Source organism: Cibotium barometz, chromosome 30, assembly GCF_041138505.1.
Source record: "Cibotium barometz isolate CiBa-2024 chromosome 30, ASM4113850v1, whole genome shotgun sequence".
In the NCBI taxonomy this organism is placed as follows: domain Eukaryota; kingdom Viridiplantae; phylum Streptophyta; class Polypodiopsida; order Cyatheales; family Cibotiaceae; genus Cibotium; species Cibotium barometz.
In genome coordinates this window covers 51,340,432-51,365,337 of record NC_141075.1, presented here as the reverse complement: position 1 = coordinate 51,365,337, position 24,906 = coordinate 51,340,432, and the positions used below count along the sequence as shown (strand labels likewise).

The 24,906-nt window shown below is 45.7% G+C and overlaps 1 protein-coding gene across 2 annotated transcripts in view; it reads right to left on the bottom strand.

Moving 5' to 3' along the window:
- Window positions 1–23,444, bottom strand: part of LOC147621623 (putative WD repeat-containing protein C2A9.03) — a 41,633-nt gene extending 18,189 nt beyond the window's left edge. Inside the window, exons 1-9 of one of the 2 annotated variants that reach the window (XM_086824414.1) lie at window positions 23,319–23,444; window positions 22,891–23,069; window positions 22,585–22,752; window positions 22,407–22,493; window positions 11,922–12,059; window positions 11,660–11,776; window positions 11,468–11,559; window positions 11,278–11,383; window positions 11,068–11,154 (exon numbers count right to left, since the gene is read on the bottom strand). In XM_086824414.1, the coding sequence (XP_086680540.1) occupies window positions 11,068–11,154; window positions 11,278–11,383; window positions 11,468–11,559; window positions 11,660–11,776; window positions 11,922–12,059; window positions 22,407–22,493; window positions 22,585–22,752; window positions 22,891–23,031 (936 nt within the window). In that variant the 5' untranslated portion in view covers window positions 23,032–23,069; window positions 23,319–23,444. The remainder of the gene's footprint in view (window positions 1–11,067; window positions 11,155–11,277; window positions 11,384–11,467; window positions 11,560–11,659; window positions 11,777–11,921; window positions 12,060–22,406; window positions 22,494–22,584; window positions 22,753–22,890; window positions 23,070–23,318) is intronic. The other variant, XM_086824415.1, reaches the window with a different exon arrangement.
- Between the last annotated feature and the right edge of the window lie 1,462 nt (window positions 23,445–24,906).

Sequence of the window (24,906 nt, the reverse complement as noted above, 5' to 3'; positions counted from 1 at the left end):
AGACACCCGACTCCACTCCCGAGAAAGATGGACAGCTTCTATGCATGAAGCTCAGCTATAAGGAAGAGCACCCTCTCCCCTTCACCAAAGCATGCAGAGCCGGGAAAGACTCAACACGCAAGCGAGCCCTCATCCTACAATTTGCAGGAGAGACGGAGAGCGTCACCTTCATGAGGAAGAGGGTCATACTACGGGGTTTAGAGGGAGCTCCTATTTTCTTGGATGATGATCTCACGAGGATGCAGCTTGAGCATAGGAGAGCTTGCATGCCACGAGTCTTACACGCGAGGAGAGAAGGCAAGAAGGCCTTCTATCGAGATGGTCAGGTCATCATTGATGGCCGGCCCATGGATTAGCGGTTTGGGGCCTATGGGACACAGACTAGGCCACTGACAGAGATACACATGGCAGTATGGAACTGTAATGGTTCACTATGGGTGCAGCCTCGATGACTGGAGCATGTTATGGTGGGGAGAGACATCATACTTCTGTCAGAGACACATCAGAGCCCAGAGAGAGGGCTACCTCGAGTAGAGGGATTCCAGTGGGAGTCAGCATATAGGAGGACCACACGCCAGGGTACCTCGAGAGGGTCGGGGGGAGTAGCAGTTCTATTCAGACGGGAGCTCCAGGGCAGACTGAGAGTGGTAGCACAGGATCCAGAGGCCAGATACATGTGGATCAGCTTACAGCTCTCACAGGACAGGGTTATATACATAGCTCTATGTTACTTTTCTCCATCAGGATCCTCCTATGTCATTACAGAGGACATGCCACAAGAGGAGGAGACAGAAGCCTCGCCATACACTTGTCTATCAGAGGAGATTATGCATTATTCTACACTAGGAGAAGTATTTCTTACGGGCGACTTCAATGCCCACACACAGAGCAGACAGTGTGAGGTGTATGACTATGATGACATGGAGATCCTCCACCCTGTGGATCCAGAGGAGATAGGGGCTAGTCGGGCATCAAAGGACACTGGACCAGACAGAGGACATTATGGGAACCACTTACTAGAGTTGGGAGCCAAGCATCGTCTCGTTATTTATAACGGGATGCTACAGTGGCCGGGATCAGGAGGGCTGACATGCTTCCCACATGGGGGTCATACACGGACCGGAGGCACGGTGGTAGACTACATTATGGGGTCTTTGGAGGCATCACAGCTTGTCACCTCATTCTCCATTCCACCTCGTCCTATTGGGGCAGATCATACATACTTGGCATTTTCACTAGCCGGATCACCAGTATCACCAGCCCCCCCACATACCGACGCCACACACTACCATCTCCTTCACACATGACATGGCAACATATACACTGGCAGAGTAGAGGATGGGCTCCTACTCATGGATCCCCTGGCACCTATGGATACCATTACAACCCGCATGGCATCACTCCTACACACGGCTGCATTACAGAGCTTCCCACATCGTGTACACTCAGGAGAGCCTGCGAGATCTGGGACTATGCCCCAGAACAGATGGTATGATGACGAGTGCAGAGCCCTATACTCACGGCTCCGCATACAGAGAGCCTTGGGAGCCATCACAGAGCAGGAGTCAAGGAGAGAGATGAGGAGACTTACTCGCCGCAAAAGGCGGGCCTTCGCAGAGATACAGGAGCTAGAGATCTTTCATTTCTTCATGAGTAGAGATAGCCCTGTCTCATGGCGGCACTTCAGAGAGCCCCGGACACCGACACCTATTGCAGACCCACAGACATGGCACACATATGCAGAGGGCCTATACCACGCCCCACAACAGCCACCTATACCTCAGCCCACAGGAGCCTCGACCTACCACAGCTAGCTTCTTTACCCACTCGATGGTACAGTAAGCTATCCGCCACCTACAGCATGAACGGGCCGCCGACCATATGGGCCTGCAGGGTGAGCATCTCATATATGCAGTAGATTCTTTGGCTCCTTTTCTTGCACACCTGTTTAACAGGGCACTAGCAGAGGGCTTGCCTGCGGAGTGGACGATGCACACCATTGTGCCGATTCACAAAACAGGAGATATGCTCGATCCGAGCAACTACAGGACGGTTATGGTTGGCCACGTGCTGGCTAAACTCTATGGTGCACTGTTGGAGCAAGAGCTTAGCTTATATGCTGAGCGAGCAAGTTTACGCTCATCAGGGCAGGCATGCTTCAGGAGAGCTTTCTCTACCACTGACCATGTATTCACTTTGAGATGTATGATTGATCAGGCCAGAGTGAGGAAGAGAAAGCTCTATTGCTGCTTTGTGGATTTCCGCAAGGCATTTGACACAGTACCACGAGAGAGGCTCTTTCAACGCCTGCAGTCTCTTGGCATACCACCAGATATGGCATGGGGCATCTATGCATTATAAGAGCAGGTTTTTGGGCGAGTCAGATGTCCAGGAGGTATGTCCGAGACTATTGCTAGCACCATTGGTGTGAAGCAAGGATGCCCACTTTCCCCCACGCTATTTGGGTTATACATTGATGAGGTGGCTGACTTCATTACACGGGGAGGCGGAGATGGAGTTGATTTAGCAGGTACCTCAGTACATATTATGCTTTATGCTGATGATATTGTATTAGTGTCTAAGTCTCCAGGTGGTCTACAGCAGCATCTACATGCACTCCATGATTTCTGCACACAGAGGGGTCTTACTGTGAACCTTGGGAAAACCAAGGTTATGGTCTTTCATACATCGAGACAGGGCAGGAGTCAGCTGACATTCACTCTCGCAGGATGCCAGGTGGAGGTGGTGACATCATACGTGTACCTAGGGGTTACCTTCTCTGCAGCAGCCACACGCTTCACCATGGGTTCAGCAGCCAGAGCTAGATTGACACGGGGATATGCAACATTGGCTATGCTAGAGAGACAGTGCCACCATGCAATTTTCAAGAGCCCCGGACGAAGGGGTGGCTATTTGACACGTTAGTCACACCGGCATTGATGTATGGAGCAGCGGTATGGGCGCCAGGCCTTGCTACCCATTGGTGGACACAGATAGAGAGACCACAGGCCCTCATGATGGCACGCATGATACGCAGCAAACCGTCAATACCTCATGACATTATCCGAGCAGAGTTTGCTGCGCCTCCTATGATGGTAGAGGCCATATTTCAGACTATATGCCTGCTAGACAGATTCAGAGAGATGCCACAGGACAGATTGTCATACATAGCTTTTGAGGCATCTAGACAGCTGGCTGAGGCAGGAGACAGAGGATCATGGTATGCACAGGTCACACGTTGGTTCTCACAGCACCTAGACATGGATCATCTACCACCATTCCAGTATGACAGGGATGCACCACATATCCGTCTCTCTCATAGTGAGAGGAACAGAGTATTGAGACAGGATCTATGGCAGCTCTGTACACGAGAGACATGGATATCGCCTACACAGCCTCTTCCACCGAAGATGCTATACTACAGAGATCACTTCATGAGTATCACTGATGATGGATTTATAGAGAGGCCTAGATACATGGAGGGCTTTTTACCACACGGCTCCTGAGTGGCTATTGGTCAGCTTAGAGTTTCATCACACCGATTGGAGATTGAGACTGGCAGAGCAGCACGGATCCCCCGAGAGGAGAGGGTATGCAGATTGTGCAGAGAGGAGGTGGAGAGTGAGGTGCATTATGTATGCAGATGCAGAGCATATACAGCCATGAGAGAGAGAGAGATCCCATTTTATTCAGAGAGCCACATTCCCTACGCCAGATCTTTGAGGCAGCAGACCGGCGCATACTGGGGAGATTCATTCTAGACATACAGCGCATACTGGGGAGATTCATTCTAGACATACAGCGCCACAGAGAGACATCATTACAGGCTCAGACAGCTCCAGAGGGGGGACGACAGACACAGATTACTACATTTTTTCAAAGATCCATCCCACTCCCAGCCCCTACGCGGCAGGGAATTACTCTCCAGAGAGCAGAGACACTCAGAGCCCGCAGGAGACAGAGGACACTTGGCTTTCAGACACCACGCCTATACCAGAGAGAGATGACAGAGATCAGAGCTCAGTTTCACAGAGAGGGTGCGGAGCGACTGGCTCACTTCAGAGCACACCCATGCATGTTCTTTAAGGAGCTGTGGACACCCCCTTCATTGATGTATACCATTTTATACCCCCAGTATGGTACAGGATGGAGCTAGCTAGGTTGCATGTCATGATTGTATACTCCATGCATATAGCTTTGCATTCTCCTAGTAGTAGAGCTCCATCCCCTCCACCACTCATTGTACTTATTGCACACCCAGATTCAGCTTTTTAGTTCAGTACTTTTTCATTTTGTTAGGATGACAGAGGATACCCCATACACGTGCACCGATTTGTCTCATAGGCCGAGTTCGGTCTTTTGGAAGACGTTAATAAAATCTCTCTCTCTCTCTCTAGGTGCCAGTAGTATCATCTTTATTTTTCATTTTCTGGTTTTTTATCCAGACATTGTATCAGATCCACCATGATGTAACTTTTTGGTCTCATAGGTCATTATGGCCTTTTGAAGACGTTAATATAACATTTCATTTCATTTCATTTCTCTCCTCCCTGCCTATGGGAAGCGCTGCAGATCTCGAGGAATGGCTCCGAGTCTCCAAGAGAAGCTCGAGGCCCTCGAGACGGCAATGAAGGCACTAATCAAGGAGAACAAGAAGACATCCGATTCCAACCTCAATGAGGTGGAGAACAAATTACACCGGCACATCATGGCCCTCAAAGCACGGGTCACGGACCTTGAACAAGAGAACACGGCACTCAAGGAGGAGGTGAGTGCATTGAAAGTGGAACTGGTAGCCGTCAAGAACACCGAGAAGGAAGAAGGGGAGATCAATGACAACACTCTCACGGCCATCAAAGAAGAGATCTCCAAGGAGCTCACAAAGGACATGGAGGGAAAACTCGAAGCCAAGCAGTCAAGATGGGTTGAAGTGGTGAAGAAGAACATCCGTTAAGAAGTGAGGGAGGAGACTCAAAGGGAAGACCACCAAATCATTCACACCACCATTGAGGAGGAGAAGATGAGGTAGGCCCGCCGCCTCAACATTCGAGTCACAGGTATAGCCGAGACTCCACTCCCGAGAAAGATGGAAAGCTTCCATGCACGAAGATAGGCTACAGGGAAGAGGACCCTCTCGCCTTCACCAAAGCATGGAGAGCCGGGAAAGACTCAACATGCAAGCGAGCCCTCATCCTACAATTTGCAGGAGAGACGGAGAGGGTCACCTTCATGAGGAAGACGGTGATTCTACAAAGATTACAAGGAGATCCCATCTATTTGGATGACGACCTTACAAGGATGTAGATAGAACACAGGAAAACATGCATGCAAAGAGTCCTTCAGGCCCGGAAAGAGGGCACGAGAGCATTCTATCGCGATGGTCGTGTCATCATCGATGGCAAGGCCACCGATTAGCGCCAAGCGGCCCATGGGACATTGGCTATGGAGGATCCAAATTCCCAGATACACATAGCAGTTTGGAACTGCAATGGAGCACTTTGGACACATACTGGGAGGATAGAGGAGGTCATGGAGGGACGGGACATCATACTACTTATAGAGACGCACCAGAGCCCAAAGAGGGGGCTACCCAAAGTAGAGGGCTATCAGTGGGAGTTTACATACAGGGGGGCTACATGGCAGAGCACATCAAGAGGATATGGAGGTATAGCGGTACTCTTCAAGCGAGAGCTGCAAGAGCGCCTACAGGTGGTAGCACGTGACCAAGAGGCTAGATACATGTGGATCAGACTGCAGCTCTCAACAGACAGGGTGTTATACATTGCTCTATGCTACTTCTCTCCTAGAGGCTCGAGATATGCCATGACAGCAAAGGAGGAGAGTAGAGGGGAGGAGGACACAGGGCCATTGGGAGAGTCACCATATGCAGCCCTTTCAGATGAGATCATAAACTACTCCAACATGGGGGAAGTCCTCCTTATGGGGGACTTCAATGCACGGACACAGAGTCGACAGTGCGACATTTATGATTTCGAGCACCCCGAGGTGATGCACACACTAGTTACAGCATGGGAGATCGACTGGCCACACAGGTATACAGAGTGAGCATCTTCTCTATGCAGCTGACACATTGGGACCCTTTGTTGCTCACCTCTTTAATAAGTGGAGGGCCTACCAGCTGAGTGGACTATGCACACCATCGTGCCTCTCCACAAAGCGGGAGACATGCTAGACCCCAGCAACTACAGGACTATCATGATTGGTCATACATTGGCCAAACTTTATGGCGCAGTGCTCGAGGCAGAGTTGAGCTCATATGCAGAGGAGGAGGGACTGCGAGCACCAGGGCAAGCTGGATTCCAACGAGCTTTCTTCACTATTGACCATATATTCACTCTGAGATGTCTGATTGACCAGGCTAGGGCGCGGGAGAAGAGATTATTCTGCTGCTTTGTGGATTTCTGCAAAGCATTTGACACGGTGCCACGAGAGAAACTCTTCCAGCGCCTACAGTCCTTGGGGATCCCATCAGAGATGGTTTGGGGCATCTATGCTTTATATGAACAGGTCCTCGGGCGCATACGATGCCCCAGGGCTATCTGATGTTATTGCTAGCACCATAGGTGTGAAGCAAGGATGCCCACTCTCTCCTACACTATTTGGGCTATACATCGATGAGGTGGCTGACTTCATTGGTCACGGTGGTGGGGACGGGGTAGACATCTCAAGTACCACAGTCCACACTATCATCTGCTATATGCAGATGATATTATTCAGGTCTCTGAGTCGCAGATGGGACTATAGCACCATCTCCATGCACTTGACGACTACTGCACACAGAGGGGGCTTACAGTGAACCTTGGGAAAACCAAGGCCATGATTTTCCACACCTCAGGGCCGGTTCGACGACAGGCCATCTTCACACTAGCAGGAGGACAGGTAGAGGTGGTAGACTCATATGTGTACCTGGGGATTACATTTACGACTCCGCCAGGAAGATTTACTATGGCACAGGCAGCCAGGGATAGACTCACACGAGGATATGCAGCTCTGGCCATGCTAGAGAAACAGTGTCACCAGGCACACTTCCAGGAGCCCCGCACGAAGGGGTGGTTGTTTGACACACTAGTCACCCCTGCTTTGATGTATGCTGCAGCAGTACGGGCACCTGAGCTCGCCACCTCCACATAGTCTCAGATAGAGAGGCCTCAGATTCTCATGCTCTCACGGATGATCCGCAGCAAACCCTCCGTCCCACATGACATTGTCTGGACGGAGTTTGCTGCACCTCCTATGCTAGTAGGGGCCCTCTTCCAGACGATCTGCTTCATACAGAGGATCAGAGACATGCCATCAGATCATCTCTCACATAGAGCTTTTGAGGCGTCCAGGCAGCTCGCAGAGAGTGGAGATAGGAGATCATGGTTTTCGCAGATGATACAGTGGCTCACTCAGCATGGTCTTGACATAGATCACCTGCCACCTTTCCAATATGATATACATGCACCAGACATCCAGCTCTCTCACAGTGAGAGAAATAGAGTCCTTCAACAAGATTTATGGCAGCGATACACTCAAGAGACTTGGATTACACCCAGTCAGCCTCTACCGCTGAAGATGCTATTCTACAGAGATCAGTTTATGCGTATCTCAGCGGATGGATTCATACAGAGACCTGGATACATGGATGTGTACATGCCTCACAGTGCCCGAGTGGCGATTGGCCAGCTCAGAGTGTCATCACACCAGCTTGATATTGAGGCAAGTAGGGCAGCACGGATCCCCAAATCAGAGAGGATACGCAGACTATGCCAGGAGGAGGTTGAGAGTGAGGAACATTATGTATGCAGATGCAGAGCATATAGTGTCATTAGAGAGAGATACACCACCAACTTCAGTGGACATCCCTCACTCCGCCAAATCATGGAGTCCACAAACCAGCGCACATTTGGCCAGTTCTTGCTAGACACACAGCGCCACAGAGAGACACTGCTACGGACTCATACCACAGGGAGAGGTGGGCGACAGCTCCAACTCACTGATTTCTTCCAGAGATCTATCCCAGTGCCTACCCTGACACAAGAGGGGGTTACATTTCAGCGTGCTGCGGACCTCCGAGCCAGACGGAAACCGAGAGCACCAGGCTGCCAGACTCCCAGACTACATCAAAGGGAGATCAAAGAGACACGGGCTCGACATCAGCACCATATCCAAGAGCGGCTAAGCTCACTTCCACTCACACCCGGAGATCATGCTCCGAGGTATTTTTGCCTTGCCATCGCCTATGTATCACATATTACACCCCCATCATGGTACTGGTTGGAGCTAGACAGATCTGCATTGCATTCTTGTATACCCTACGCATATAGGTTGCATACTGAGCCTCTAGCAGTAGTGCTCCATCCATCACACCCCCCCACTAGCTCAGTACTTTCATAGTTTATTTCATGTTCATTTTGTCCTTTTTTTTTCTGGACATGCAGAAGACATTGACAGTTGTAGATTGATTTGTCTCATAGGTCGTGTTCGGCCTCTAGTAGACGTTAATACAACTTTCTTTCTTTCGTTCTCTCTCTCTCTCTCATTTCTGTGTGAGCTTCTTCTTCCTGCACCTAACCTTAATCTGCACAGAAAACATTGGTGTGTGTGAGTGTGTGAGTCCACCAACATCAAAGAACACAGAAACGAGACCTCACTTAGAGGGGAACATGTCCCTCCGACTTCGCAAGAATTTACTGAATCAAACCACAGACACAAAAGTATCTGAACCTTTACAATAGATGAGAAATGCTCCCCAAATGAAGAGGGAGTGCTCCAACCTATGTATGTTGTCTTGTTTAATGCTATAAATAGTGTAACGAGATTGTGCTCAACTTCTGTCGAGGAAATTACAACACCCCACATTGGGGCCTTGGCCCCAAGCTCCAGGCACCACGCTCTGGCCACCCTTACACACCCATGGTCCCCTATTTAGGTGTCTTTTCATATATACGTTGCCCTTAACACACCCATGCCTCCCATGACACACACTTTGCCTATAACTTCTTGATGTTGGAGCAGTTGGATGACTGCACGAATGCATTGGGGCAACTTGTGGTGAGTGACAAGTGGGAGCATTGGTCACAGTCCCACTCTAGTGCAGGTACAAGTTGCTCTCAGACTATACTCGATGAGAGCTTCTAGAAACATGTTCTATTGGAGTATGCACAGGCGGAAGCTGTCACCATTTGGTCCATCTCCATTTCTGGAGCCACTTCTATGGGATTATCACTCCATAAAGCGGCCAGATTTGTGCCATGTTCACATGGGGCCAGGCCAGGGCCAATGTGAAAGGGCCAGTCTTTTGGTGTACATGGACGGGAGCCAGATTAGTGTCACCCGTGTGTGACCAGTGACGCGTCACATAGATGGGAGCCAGTTTTGTGCCACCCGTGTGTGACCTGCTTCCTGCTATATGGACGGGAGCCTGTTGGCGTCACCCGTGTATGGCCAGGATGGCGTCTTACCTATGGGACTGTCACTCCATAGAAAGACCAAGACATATTTTTATTTTTCTGTCGCGCCAATTTTGTGCCCGACAAGAACTTCTTATATAAGTTTCATGAAAAGGGAGATTTCGTCCATTACATGTGCACATGCATTTATGCCTGCATGCATAAATTTGTTTTTGCATGACTTGTTTGCCTGTTATGCCATGCCAGTACACTGGATGGGGCCACCCCCAATGTACCGTGGAATGCTGTTTGTTGACTCGTTGGTATGGCGTGTGAACAGGTGGTGCATGAATTATTATAGTAATTATTCACACGTGGGGAAGCTGGCTGCACTTCTCTTCTCATCGCCTGCTATTCTCCCTCATTCTCTCCATCGCCTACCTCTTCAAGGGCTGAAATTGCTGTAATTTTCTCCATTGCCCGCTTCTACATGGACTGTACCTGCTGAAAACCCACACGTATGCTGAAAAAAATCAGATTGTACTTGCTGCCACGTGGACTATATCTATTGTACTGTATCTGCTAGACTGTACCTGATGGATTGTACATGCATGTACCTGCTAGACTGTACTTGCCTATACCTACTGCTGAATTCCACACGTATAGAATCTGGACTGTACTTGCTGAAATTTGATTGTACCTGCGCGGCTGAATTTCACATGCTGAATCTGGATTGTACCGGCTGAATCTGGATTGTACTTGCTGAGTAGTACCTGCTGTACCAGATTGTACTTGTTGTACTAGGTACCCTCATGTTTTTCTTATTTGTGTAAATTTGAAATTTGTTAATTTAAATTCAGAGAATTCTTGAAGTTTTGTGCAGAGCAAGAACAAAGCATATATATGCTGACCATGCTCAGGAAGTTCTTCCTCGTGTGGTTAGTATTTTTCCCTGTGTGGTGGTGCTAACCGCGCCCTCAGAGTCTCTGAGAGCCAGTGAAGGTTAGACACACCAAGGAATTTGGGAGCAAAGCTTATTGGGGAGAACCAGGCCATGTTCCCTCCGCGGTGTACCTCTTGGCATGTGTTAGTACGAGCGTGCCTGATGGTGCACGGTCCCAAAAGACCAATGAAAGGCAGGTGTGCACCCAGTGAAGATGGGAATGAGCTTGTGATTTGAGACCTACTCCGACCAACACTTCTTCATCGACTTGAACCAATTTTGTTTGAGTTGTATTCACTCCCTGGTGGAGAAATCTAGCCTATCAGGCCCATGACACTTGTACATATAAATACTCCAAGAAATACGAAATGTATCGAGAGAGGGAGGGTCGGGCCTTTTCGGCCCCCGTGCTGGTGTCATGTGTATTTTGGTATTTTTCAGTTTTTATGTTGCTAATGTTGTTTTCCATTGTTAACTGTAGTTAAGTGTTCTAAATATGTGTATATTGTCATATATGATGCGTGATGTGGCTGGTGACTGTCCACTGCTCATTATAATAGAGAAACATTCCAAAGACCCACCATGACAGCTGGAGCCTGAAAAGCTTTATTTCTTCTTTAACACAAATTTCTCTCTTTTGTCATTTGACATTCATCAAGCTTAAAATCAACACATCTTAAGCATAATCCCTTATTTCTGTAAGTGCTTAAGCAATTGAACTTGATATACCTTGCCAGTTTGACTATCAGCAACAAACCCATCTGCACTGTCACCGACCACCACAACAAACCTGTTGTCTGGGCTTACTGAAGTGTGCTGTCAAAAGTTACAAACAAATATTGAATATCAGTCATCATGATACCACAATCAATTTTGGCACATCTTGAAAATCACAAAACCAACAAACTCCAAACAAGGAGTAGGAAATGAATTACATACATTAACTGGCCACGGGAAGTTGAACTTCTGAAGCACTTCAAACTTCTCGATGTCAAATACTCGAACAATGGAATCATTGTTTGAGGTCATCAAGCGTATTGCGCCACTGCACCACCAGAATCTCAAAAAATGAGTTTTTGCCACGAAATACAAACAACTTGCAAGTTGAAGTTTTTTGCAGATATCTTACCTAGAATTCTCATAAATCTCAACAGCATTGGTGATGGCATTTTCATCGAATGTGATCTTGGTACAGTAAGAGACTCCAGGACGGTCCAAAAACTACACTCAGAAGTACCCCATAATTATAAGTGAAAAATATACCATAAGGTAGCTTCAAGCTCTAGAGAGTTCTCTTAAAGACGGACTAAATTTAACTTACTTTGCACACCATCTCCCCTTGAAACCCACCAGCCACTAGAAGATTGTTTTTGACACACATAGTACTAATTTGCACGTGTCTTACAGCAGACTGTAAAGCCCATGGGCTTCTCTGTGCCTGCATGTAGAAAAACACACAAGTATCATCCTAGAAAGATGAGTACACCAGGAAAATATAAAAATATCATCCTAGATAGATGATTACACCAAACTGAAACTTAGGAAGCTCTCAAGAAAACTCAAATGAGTTTCACAAAGTGAACCTCGGGAACTGGAACAATAGGCCTTGCAGCATTCAAAACTTCTGTGTGTCTTCGGTTCAAAGGAGACCAGTGCAGAACTGAGGAGTTATGCATCACATAAATGTCATGTTTTGAAGTAGCCCAGACGAGGTTTCTAAGCTGTAAAACATTTGTCAGAGTCATGCATTAGTGTTAAAAAAATTGCAGGTTAGATATGCTATTTGATGACATCAAGTTGTTATAAAAAATGTTTATTAACCAGGCATTCTCTTCTACAGAAATCATATATGACAAACACGAGAAGATAACCAGCCAAAACCGAGATAATTGCCCATGAAGGTACAAGTAAAGTGCATTAGTGTTAAAAAAGCATAAAATTTTGCAGATTAGATATGCTATTTGGTGACATCAAGTTGTTATAAAAAAATGTTTATTAGCCAGGCATTCTCTTGTACAGAAATAAAAAGCAGCGTATATGACAAACACGAAAAGATAACCAGCCAAGACCGAGATAACTGACCATGAACGTACAAGTACGCTTTTGGTTAAGGTCCTACATCCTTCAGCTTCTCTCACAAGTTCAGATAATTCATGAATGTATGCACACAAAATACACCTTTGCAGCACTAAAATGTCCAAACGCATAAATTAAGTTTTAAAATGACCTCAAGTTGTCCACGCTATGCATGATAGAGTTGATGAACCTACACTTCATGTTCGGACAGACATTGGAGTTAATGGTTGCACTTTTGTGTTGAAGTCTTTTTTAAAGTGTAGCTTAATGTTTGGTTTTGGCTCTTAGTGCTTTAGGTCTAGAGTTTCCAGTTCTCTGTTTTGCTATTTTGTTTTTTTTTTTGTTTTGTTTTTTTGTTTGTTGGTTTGTTTGTCTTTTGTGTTGTTTTTTTGTTTTGGTTAATGTCTTAATTAAAAGTCTTAGTTGATATTATCTTTTGATTTCCTCTCCTTAGTAGCTTGGTTTGTTAGTTTATTTATTTTTGATCTTTCAAATACTTTGTTTTTGTCGTTGTCCTTCTTCACTATTATTTCTTTCTCGAATCTCTCAATTTGTAAGTTCAGATTTTTCTGACCTTATGAAGGTATATAAGTCGTGGGTTTTTATGTTGGCCGACCAGCTCCTTCATGATGTATATAAGAACAGGCTTTTTGCCATATAATTCATTCATCATTTTTGCTGAAGTGTTGAATCATTGTTGGCTGCTCCAAGTCTCTCCTCTGTCTCTGCTTGCTTGCTGCCTTCGACTATTCTCTTAGTTGGAGTCGGGGCTTCAACCCATCTTCCAAAATGCACTTGAAATTTACCCAAATCAAACTCTCCAACAACTCATGCTCCCTCGCGTGAGTAGGGATGCTGTAGCAGGTAGTCCATGCTATCCGTGATCGATTGACGGTTTGAATTTTTGTGAGTATTGCACTTTGGTTCTTGTCAAGGTTTGGAAATAACGAACTTTTTATTGTTAGTACTTTATCCCTACTCACGTCATCAGTGCCCAAGAGTAGGTGCAAGTTTGTATAAGGTTAGTCCAAAAGAACATGCTTTATAAAACCAACGAGCTGAGTTTCTATCACTCTCCGGAGGTGATGGGCATACTCAGCCATGATAGAGACTAGCACTCAAAGTCTGCTCTAAGGTATAACAACAAACAATCACAAAACATAGGAAAGAACCAAACTAAGTCTATATTAAGCTAGAGCGAGAAAGAAAAGACTAAACAAGGCCTACTCTAAGTTAAAACAACAAACCCTACTTTAAGCTAGAACAAGCCACTTTTACAAAAAAGAGCATTGAACAAGCCACTTTTACAAATTAAGTCGTGGCTTTAAAAACCCACGACTTAGCACGAAGTCCACGACTAGGAAAAACGCCTAATAAAAGGAGGAAAAAGCACCCAAAAAAATATCATATATAAAAGGTGGCATAAAAGGGGTCAAACAAGGCTAAAGATGATCATTCCAACACCTCTCAGCTCCAGCACGGTGTTCCGACTCCCATATAGGTGAGAAGCTGATCAATAGTATCTTGAGGAAGAGGGTTGGTGAAGGCATCAGCTAGGTTTTCTTGAGACAGACAATACTGTTGGGTGTTGGACTCACACACTCACACACACAAACCTCCACATTAGGGTTAGGTGTAGGGTAGAGAAGCTCACACACAGAAATGAGAGAGAGAGAGAGAGAGAGAGAGCCAAAAGTGTGGTATCCACAAAATGCAAGTCAACCCTTGCATGTGTGCCACATCCATATAATATAGAAGTACAAAATATTATATGTTAGAGTGTCCTTTCACACTTGATGTCCAAGGGGAAAAACCACATGGGAAAAAGTGCCCTTGGTTAAGCCCTGTTCACACATAGCACTACCATAAGTGAGCATATGCCTACAAATAATGGAAGTGTGAACCTGTACAAGGTAGCAAATCACTCTCTGTATGAGAGTAAGCCCAAAGCTTTGCGGAAAGCTTCAAACTTTTCTCGAGGTAAAGCCTTTGTGAATAGGTCTGCAACATTATCCTGTGTAGGGCAATAAGATAAACTGATCTCCCCTGCATGTAGCCTCTCTCTGACATAGTGATAATAAATCTCTATGTGCTTGGTACGTGCATGAAATACTGGATTTCGTGCCACGGCCATAGCACTCTGGCTATCAGTGAGAATGGTGGTGGGTGTCTGCTGACACTCACGAAGATCAGCCAATAGTCTCCTCAACCATACACAATCTACTGTAGCTCTAAAGACTGCCCTGTACTCAGCTTCACAAGTAGATGTAGCAACAGTGGGTTGCTTTTTACTCAACCAAGATATGCATGAGCTGCCAAGAAAAAAACAATTCCCACTGGTGGATTGCCTAGTATCATAATCACCAGCCCAATCTGAATCACTGTATGCATAAAGCTGCAAGCTGCCCCCCCTGGGATAGAACAAACCAAGATCCAGGGTACCCTTAAGATATCGAAAAATGCGTTTGACTGCTTGCCAATGCTTTGTGCCTGGGCTGTGCATGAATTTGCTCAACAAAGACACTCCAAAAGATATGTCTGGCCTCGTGTTACACAAGTAAATGAGGCATCCCACTGCCTGGCTATAAAGGCCGGCCTCAAAAGGCTCTCCAATATCATGCATAGTAAGCCGTACACCTGATTCTACCGGAGTAGAAATGGGCTTACATTCATCCATGTGAAACCTTTTTAGCAAACTTTTTATGTACTTAGTTTGCTGCATAACAATGCCATCATCTTTCTGCATAAACTGTATGCCGAGATAGTAGTGTAAAGGCCCCAAATCTAACATATCAAATTCAGCTTTCAAATCAGCTTTGAAATCTGAAATTTGTGCTTTGCTTGTACCTGTAATGAGCATGTCATCTACATACAAGATGACTATGAGAATATCGGCATCTGTTTTCTTCACATACAATGTGCTTTCAGCTGGACTATTCTCATAACCTTGGCTGGTTAGATGAGCATGTATCTTATCATACCAAGCTCTTGGAGCTTGCTTTAACCCATACAATGCTTTGTGCAACTTGCATACTTTATGTTCCTCACCAGGAACTACAAAACCAATGGGCTGATTTACATATACTTCCTCCTGTAAATCCCCATTTAAGAATGCAGTTTTGATATCCAATTGATGCACTTTCCATCCTTTATGAGCAGCCAATGTAATCACAGATCTTATTGTGGTCATTCTCGAAGTAGGAGTAAAAGTCTCTTCATAATCTATTCCCTTTTTCTGGGAGTAGCCTTTAGCCACTAGTCTTGCTTTGTACCTGTCAATAGTACCATCAGACTTTCTTTTGACTTTGTACACCCACTTTGTGCCAATTACATGCTTGCCTTTAGGCAATTCCACAAGATCCCATGTATTATTCTTCATGATAGAAGAAATTTCAGCTTGCATAGCTTGCAACCAATGCTCATTCTCATGTGCTTCTTCATAAGAAGAAGGCTCTTCTGAATCAAAGAGACCACCCATTGCGAATGCAGACTCCCCACGATGTACATTCAAAGCATGGCTGGAACTAGCTCTTGTTCTACCTGTGAGTGGAGCTGCAAGTTTGCTTTCTTGCAAAGTTTTCAGCAACCATCTTGGCACTGACTTGGCTGTGTCTATGGCTGTTTGCTCTTCCCTGACAAGATCTTCCACTTCTTCCACAGAAGGGGGCTGAATGGCTGGCTGGTCCACATGTTCTACATGTGGATTTTCTTGTGTAGGGGCTGGCTGATCTGAATCCCCCCTAATTGCAATGGGTAAAAGTCCATCAAACATGTCCTGTATGCCTGTATCATTGCTTTTATATAAGCTGACCATGGGCTGTTCTGAATTTTCAGCAAATACCACATCTCTACTCACAAAAATCCTTCGTGTAGTTGGATTATAAAGACGGTATCCTTTACTTTCATTGCTGTAGCCCACAAAAATGCATTTAATTGCTTTGTCATCAAGCTTTGTTCGGAGTTGTTCTGGCACATGTGCATATGCCAAACACCCAAATGTACGCATATAATCCACTGTTGGCTTTCGGCTATACCAAGCCTCAAATGGTGTTATGGTTTTCAAAGCTTTTGTTGGACACCTGTTCAACACATGAGTTGCACACATTATAGCTTCCATCCAAAATTTGTGAGGCAACTTTTGTGCTTTCACCATGCATCGTGCCATCTCCATGAGAGATCTATTTTTCCTTTCAGCTACACCATTCTGCTGCGGTGTATAAGGCACAGTACATTGGTGTTTGATGCCCTTTTGAAGCATATAATCCTTGAATGCATTTGACATGTATTCTCCACCTCTATCTGAGCGGAGTGTTTGGACTTTACATGCACACATATTTTCAGCCATTGCTACAAAGTGTCGAAAGCATGTAAACACATCTTCTTTCGCTTTCAAAGGGTAAGCCCAAGCAAACCTGGAGTAGTCATCAATGAATGTGACAAAGTAAAGATGCCCCCCTATGGATGGTGTCCGCATTGGACCACATACATCACTATGTATGAGCTGTAATTTACTTTCAGCTCTAACAGCTCCATCTTTGGGGAATGGTTTCCGATGCATCTTTCCCAAAATACACCCCTCACATACATGTCTTGGCGGAGACTCAAGAGGCGGCATATTATCAACCATATGATGCTTCTGCAAAAGCATCAAACTCTGAAAATTTACATGCCCAAAACGAGCATGCCATAGCTCTGCATCATGCATAGCAGGAGTGTGGGCAGCCATTGTATTTGCATCATAAGTGCGCTTGTCATAGCTGTCCAGCTTATACAAGCCTTTGTATCGTGTTCCAGAAGTGACTATTTCATAACCCTTTGATGGGTCTTTTACCAAACACTTCCCATCTTCAAATTCAACCTTTAAACCTTGGTCGTTTATGGCTGAGACGGAGAGCAGATTTTTCTTTATCCCTGGAACATACAATACATTTTTCATACATATATTGGCACCATTGGCTGCAATAAGTATGACATTACCAATTCCCTTTACTGGATATGTGGTATGATCTGCACATGATACAGTGCGGCCATTTGAAGCATAAACCAAGTGCTGAAATACATCTTTGCATGAAGTGATGTGGCTCGAAGCACCACTATCAAAATACCATGATGCATTCTGTGTGTCAGATGCAATGCAAGACATATCAGTGTCTGAAGCACCTGGTGTGTCACTAGTGCATGTGACCAAAAAAGTGTACTCTTCCTGGATTACATTAGCTGATTGCTGTGCTTTGTCATCCGAAGAGTCTGCTACTGCATTGCCTGCTTCTTTCTTTTTCTCTTTTGCAATCCTTTTTCTACATTCACTGATGTAGTGTCCAGGCTTATGGCAGTAGTGACATTTGCCCTTCTTTTTGGGCTTGTTTGCATCCCCTTTGTCAGACTTTTCACCACTAGAAGAGGGCTGTCCATGACCAGCCTTGCTAGACTGTTGTCCCCCATGCTTAAAGCTCTTTGCTTTACCCTTGTCCTTGGCTGTAAATGCCTTTTCTCCACCCGGTTGCTCGATATGTTTGCTCTTGTTTGCTCTTCTTGCAAGAGTAAACCCACGAGCTCTTCAAAAGTGACGGGATCACCACCTCCTCTCATCGAGAGGTTGAGAGAGGTGTGAAAGCCCAAGTAGGAAGGCGGTAAAGAATGAAGAGTGTTGGTGACCATCTGTCTGTCTGGGATAACCTCATCAATGTTGAGCAATTGTTCCTGCAAATCTCACTTTGGTGAGATGATCTGCCATGGAGTCACCCTCATCCATAGAAAGAAGATCCAATTGCCTCTTCAAGTAGGCAACTCTTGCCTCGTTGCGTACCTGATACATTGCTTCCAATGTGTCCCATGCAAGCTTCGATGTCTTGCATGAACGAATGTGCGGAATAATAGTCCTTTTCACTGAAAGGGCTATCAATGACATGGCCTGTGCATCTCTAGAGTCCCATCTCTTCTGCTCTTGTGTGGGAGCAGGATCTACATCAGGAGCTCTTTGAGCACCTCCCCTTTGAGGCGTGGCTGGTTGAATGGTATGTGGGCGTGTGTCATCACCACACACGATGCCCCAAAGCCCTTTGGCTACCAGCAAATTACGGATCATAAAACTCCAGAGGGAGTAGTTAGATCCATCCAGCTTGTCCTCCTGGGTGAGCACACCAAATACATCCGTAGCATTCTGTGCCATGTCAACAAAGTATAGCTGCAAGCAAACCAAGCACCAATGTGCACTGCCAGGCAACCAAATGTCCTGTGCAAATGTATGCCTGCAAACCAAAGCAAGTGTAAACCTGCACCAAATTGTCCAATTACACTCAATGTGTATACATACGCGACAAATCGCAGCTGCAATGCCCAATTACATGCTCCAATCAGAAAATCCCCAATTTTTATGCACTCCAATCGCTTCAATGTGCATCTAATTGGCCAATTTTCAGAAAAACCCCAAATTTCTGCAAATGTAAGAGCTTCAATTTGCCAATTTTGACCTCAATTTTGAAAACCCCCAAATTTTTGCAAATAAGAGAGGTTCAATTTGCTGATTTTGACCTCAATTTCAAAAACCCCCAAATTTGCCTTAATCCTGTACCACCTGCAAGCTTACAAATCTTCCTGGCAAAATCTGCCTGCAAACCAAATGTTTATTTTCTGTTTGCTGAAACAAAGGTACCTGGGCAGCCGGGAAGAGACCTTGTTGAAGGGAGTCGTTGCAGGTGAAGGCGTTGGAGGGAGTCGATGCAGGTGGAGAGCACACTGAGCTGCAGGTGATTCTTCACCTATGCACGTGGCAGCTGGCGGAGGTGTGCTCTGGGCGGTGGCGGACCAGCAGAGGCGGGCTTTGGGCATTGAAGTCGAACAAGAGAGAGGCCAGCGCTGGAATCGCTAGCGAAGAGGTAGGCGGAGTCGTGGGCTAGCGAGAATGGCCTGTAACGGGCGAGCGAGAGGCGACGAGTTGCTGGCGGCAGGTGTTGAGGTCGCTGGCGGCGAACAGCAGACGGACGCGTAGGAGTCGGGCAGGGTGTGCCGGCGGGCTGAGACCAGTGCGGGCGCCTGAAGTGGACGCCAGTCAAGACGGAGCGTAGACGGTGGCCTTGGACTATCGTCGGGCGAGCAGTGGAGCATACGGCGAACACTGCGTAGACGAATGGACGCGGCGTGGACGGAACAGCAAGGGGGGCCTGAGTGTCGTAGATGGACGGACAGCGGCGCCGGAGCAGGACCTTGACGGACGGCGTCAGGCGGGAGCCTGGACGGAACGGCGGGGCGGGGAGCACGTGGACGTTGACGGAACTGGGCGCCGCCGGTGCTGGGTCGCCGGCTGCAGAGGAAGCGCCGCCGCGAGGCTGGGCGGAGGCAGTGGGCTCCCCACTAGTGCCGCCCGTCTCTGGCGGCCGGACGGCTAAGCTCCGACGGACGGAAACACAGCGTCAACGGAATCGAAAAAACGCAGGCGACGGAAATTTGCAGGCTGCGGATGGAATTTCCAGAAATTTTTCCAGCAGCAGTTTTCCAAGGCCAGCTCCCAGCTCCCAGCTCCCAGCTCTGATACCAAATGTTGGGTGTTGGACTCACACACTCACACACACAAACCTGCACATTAGGGTTAGGTGCAGGGTAGAGAAGCTCACACACAGAAATGAGAGAGAGAGAGAGAGAGCCAAAAGTGTGGTATCCACAAAATGCAAGTCAACCCTTGCATGTGTGCCACATCCATATAATATAGAAGTACAAAATATTATATGTTAAGAGTGTCCTTTCACACTTGATGTCCAAGGGGAAAAACCACATGGGAAAAAGTGCCCTTGGTTAAGCCCTGTTCACACATAGCACTACCATAAGTGAGCATATGCCTACAAATACTCCATAGAAATGATGCCGTCAACAACCAGCTCACAAACAAAGTGAAAATGAACCTCAATGTGTTTGGTCCTGCCATGAAAAGATAAAGTACGTGCAAATGCCATAGCACTATGGCTGTCTATAAGAATGCAAATGGGAGAGATCGAAAGAACATCAAGATTACTCAGCATCTACATCAACCATAATAGCTCGCAGCAAGTATTCAAATAACCGCGGTACTTAGCCTCAATGGAAGAAAGAGAAATTGTAGTCTGCTTCTTGGATCTCCAACAAATGAGGCCGGAACCTTAAGTGAAGCAGTAACCAGAAGTGAAATGCCTAGTATCCCGATCACCTACCCAATCAAGGAACAAAAAGCGCCTGGTGGCAAGCTTGTTCGCAAATATCTTGTCAAATTTATAAACAACCCAAGACTTGATGCGAAGTGGGTTGATGAGGCTTACTTTAAGGAGTACCCGGGCGAACAACTAATTAGAAGCTAGGGGGATGTCACAAACCTACAGAGAGTTATGACATGCGTAAGGATTTCCAAGATGTTGTCTTGGAAGTATCCAGGAGCATGATAGACTCATTCATGGAAGGGTGGTAGCCTTGGTGAGTGAGTATGTAAACTCATGGTAGGGTGGTAACCCTGGTGAGTTATGTGAACTCACGGAAGGGTGGTAACCAGGTGAGTAGGTGATAACCCTAGTGAGTTATCTGAACTCATGAAAGGCCAATTGCTTTGGTGAGTACAATACTTGGATCCTACATGGGCGGTGCCCATGGTCGCGACTATTTTGGTCTACAAGAAATCTACCTATAATCCATACCTCACCCATTTTGGGGACTTGCCTAAAGGGGTTTTGGTGCTTTCACAACATAACCCCTGCATTCCACCCATGTGATTCCAGAAGCCTTCAATCCCAACAGCGCTTGTGAACATTTCTCCAAGACAAGGCATCTCTTTTGTTAATCTCCTGTTTCTCAGCAAAAGTGCCTCCCCAGGCACTTTCCCCAATCTCAAGGACCTTAAGAGCTCTATTTCCAATTGGCCAGGAAGCTTAAGGTCAGGTGATATTCTCGTATTGAAAGCGATGGCTTCAGCTGTGATTGGACTAATAAAACAAGGCTTGTCACAATCTAAAAATTCGTAAAGATAGCTCAGCAGGTTTAATGATCGATACTTTGAGATTGACAGGTCACCTTGCTGGAATTGAGTTATAAAAACATTCATTTGTCCCTGTTCTCACAACCAGTCTACAAGTCTGCACGTTGTCCCATGCTTGCATAGAATAGTTAAACATGACATGTATAAATTGAAAGAGACCATATACAAACCAAAGAGCATAGGAAAGCATGGGCAAGCAGCCTCAGAAGACACTAGTGACAAGCTTGAGATTTCATCACCGCTATGCTGTGGGTAACTGGTGGCAGGCAAGGGCACAGCCATAAATTTGCTATGCTAATAGGTCATGGAAACAATCAGCTGATAAAAAGCAAAGACGCCTGCATCCCAGGCGGTCCTCTGTTCAAACCCTTGACAAGCAGAACGAACAAACTCAAAGCTTCTTTTCCGTTCCTTGGCAGCTGCCCCAAGTGTTCAAAGGGCATAAATAGCAACCAACCCCATGGCTCCTGGTCATATCACCTTCAAACCCCTAAAAAAGCATACCCTGTCTGAAGAGCAAATGCAGCAAAAAAGACAAAAAACACATTCTAAGGCTAAGATGAAAGTTGGATAAAACCTTAGGTGATAAGCATATCACCCAATTTTTGGAATTTTTTTCCCACTTTTCTAGGCGGTTTTCTCAAAAACCCCTTTGTACATGTATTCTGCCCTGTTCTGCATGTATTAACCATTTGCACATGTATGCCCTATTTTGCCTCTCTTTTGCCCCCAAATTCCAATTGCTCTTCAGTTCGCCTCAGATAACATCCAACTCCTCCCACTTGCTGAATCCATCTCCTCTTCTCTTGTCTCATTTTCACCCACTATGAGCTAAAGTTGCCTCATAGACCTTTAGAATAATTCATTGGCAGCAATACCGTCACATACTACGACTCTTCTAATGATTCACATCATTGTTTGAGCGTGCTCAAAGAGCATGAACAGTAGATATTAAAATTTAAAGGCTAGCACAATGTACCAAGCTCCAACACAGACATACCTGAAAATGTACAACCGTGGATTTCACTGCTCTTGTGTTGTGCCGAAACGCATAGAACTTGCCTTCTTTCCTTACTTGCAAGCATTCCTATCATCAAAGAGTAATCAAAATGACCATGAACACTTCCGTGAGTTTGGATGCAGTATTGCTTCAGCAAAAGGGAAATTCAAAAACCCACCTTTTCTAGCTCTTGATGTGACACGTTCAAGTTCTCGTAGTTTTTGTAATGCTGCAATCTGCTTTCCCTGTACTTTTCCCTTGTAAACTGTAATCGATCCCAAGGGATTCCCTGAATGTCTTTCCCTCGCCTAGCCTGCGCTGCGGTGGTATCGGTCAACCTGCTTGCCTGTTGTGTTCATGGGATGAAGTGTGTAAGACAAGAGCAGACTCTCCAGGCGAAAGGATCAAAAACAGGGCGGACATCAAAGAAGCACACTGGCAACAGATCATAATGGTTTTTCAAAGCAAGAGGGTGAGCGCTGACCACATCGAATTCATCGTCGAAGTCGGAGCCAAATTGATCTTCTCGGATGTCCTCAGGGAACTCATCGGCATCATCGTCGAAATCAAAATCGAATTCCTCGGCCATGGCGTGGTCATAAGCAGCCCTCTGAAGATGCGCCATAGCCGCAGCTTCTCTCTGTTAGCAGGGGGAAAAAAAAAACCTGAAGACAACCCTACGCCGGTGTAAGAAAACTATGTTTGGGGAAAACCAGAGAAACCCTCTCCCTGTGTACGAGAAACCCTAACCTTGCGTACGAAAACCCTAAGCCTGGGTGCGGAAACACTGACTCAGGGTACGAAAACCCTGAGCGTGTGTGCGGAAACTCTAATCCTATGTACGGACACCCTTAAACTGTGTAGAGAACCCTAAAAGCTGTTGATTGGGATGTGCCGAGCAGAGGAAGCTTACCGGCGGCCGATCGAATTGCAACACTGCACGGGAATTATAACCACGAAGGGTAAGGTGGGCTGTTAAGAAGAGGAGAGAGATAGAGGGAGAGAGAGAGAGAGAGTTCTTCGTCTCAATCAGACAATCCCACTTGGCTTCCTACATGGCACCCTTCCCTGGATGTAATGAAATGTAATGTAAGGTAATGTAATGTATTTTGTTATGTTATTTTGAGGAAATTACATGAGCATTTTCACCTCTCTCGGAATTGATCTGTCTTTAAATGGAAAACTTATGCACACTTTCTATAAAAGAGTTCTATCATGGGCCCCTCCATCTCAATGTCTCGCTCAGTGTCAACACCCTCCTCAAGTGCACCCATGGCTCGTTCGCAATCTATGATATGAGAAGATGTGAAGAGGTTTCTGTAGTGTAGAATGAACAATACATAGTCCTTTATATACACTGAATTTTATGGACATCTTGAAGGTGATTTAGTGTCCCTTTGACGACAATTCTTAATATGCTCAGAAAACTCTTAAGTATGTAATTGGATGAAGAAGCAATTTGACATAATGGAAAAAAGGGTTCTAGTGGTTTATGCATATAAAAACCCACCCAACAATGACATACTTGGCACAAATCCAAAACCTAATTGGACATGGACCACATTACAAGTCCTCCATGGTTTGAGTGGTCAACTTTCAAAGTTTACTTCTTGCCATTTCAGTGAACTTCAAATGAGCCCCATGCCCTAATGCTTATGCCTTTGGACTTTCTCTACAAAGTCACTAATAAAAGGAAGGGTAGTTCAAAAAGGTGGGAACAGCACTTGTTTCGATGATGGTGTAGCCAAAAGTTCTCTTTCAATGTTGACCCAAGACTCTTTATCCCTTTCATCCTCATTAAGAAACCATACCTAACTACTCAATGTTGAAATGGCTCTTTCACGGGCATTATTAGCATGTAGATATTCATCACAAGGTAGAGCAAAATTTTGGGTTGCCAAAAAACAAAAACAAAAACAAAAGCAATTATTAGAGATCTACACCTTCACACTTTTGAAGGCCACTCATAATTTAAGAAGGGAAATTTGATAAAGAAGCCTTAATTTAAGCATCATGTGTACCCTACTAACCTACTATTGTTTCTAGAAATGCTATAACACAATCACAAGTGTGGATCTTAGAGTTGGAACCTTCAAGCTTTTGGAGGCACTTAAAACCTTGGAGCTAATTACAATTTGGAATTTAAAACCTTGGAGATTGGAGTCTAGAGTACACCTCTACTCTACGGCGTCAAGAAATGTGTGTGTGAAAGAGAGAGGGAGTGTGTGTGTGTGCGCGCTCACCACTCACAATTTACAAAGGATTCAGGACTAAACTCCAAAACCTCAAGCCTAGAGGGAAGAAATGTGTGTGTGTGTGTGTGTGTGTGTGTGTGTGTGTGTGTGTGTGTGTGTGTGTGTGTACGTAAGAATACACAATAGTGAAAGTAGAATCAACACAACACAAAGCACTAAATTTCCCAAAAAAAAAGTGGAGAGTATCAAATTTAATGGTCACAATAAAGGTGATTTAATTATCTACATAGTGAAAAATCAATGTT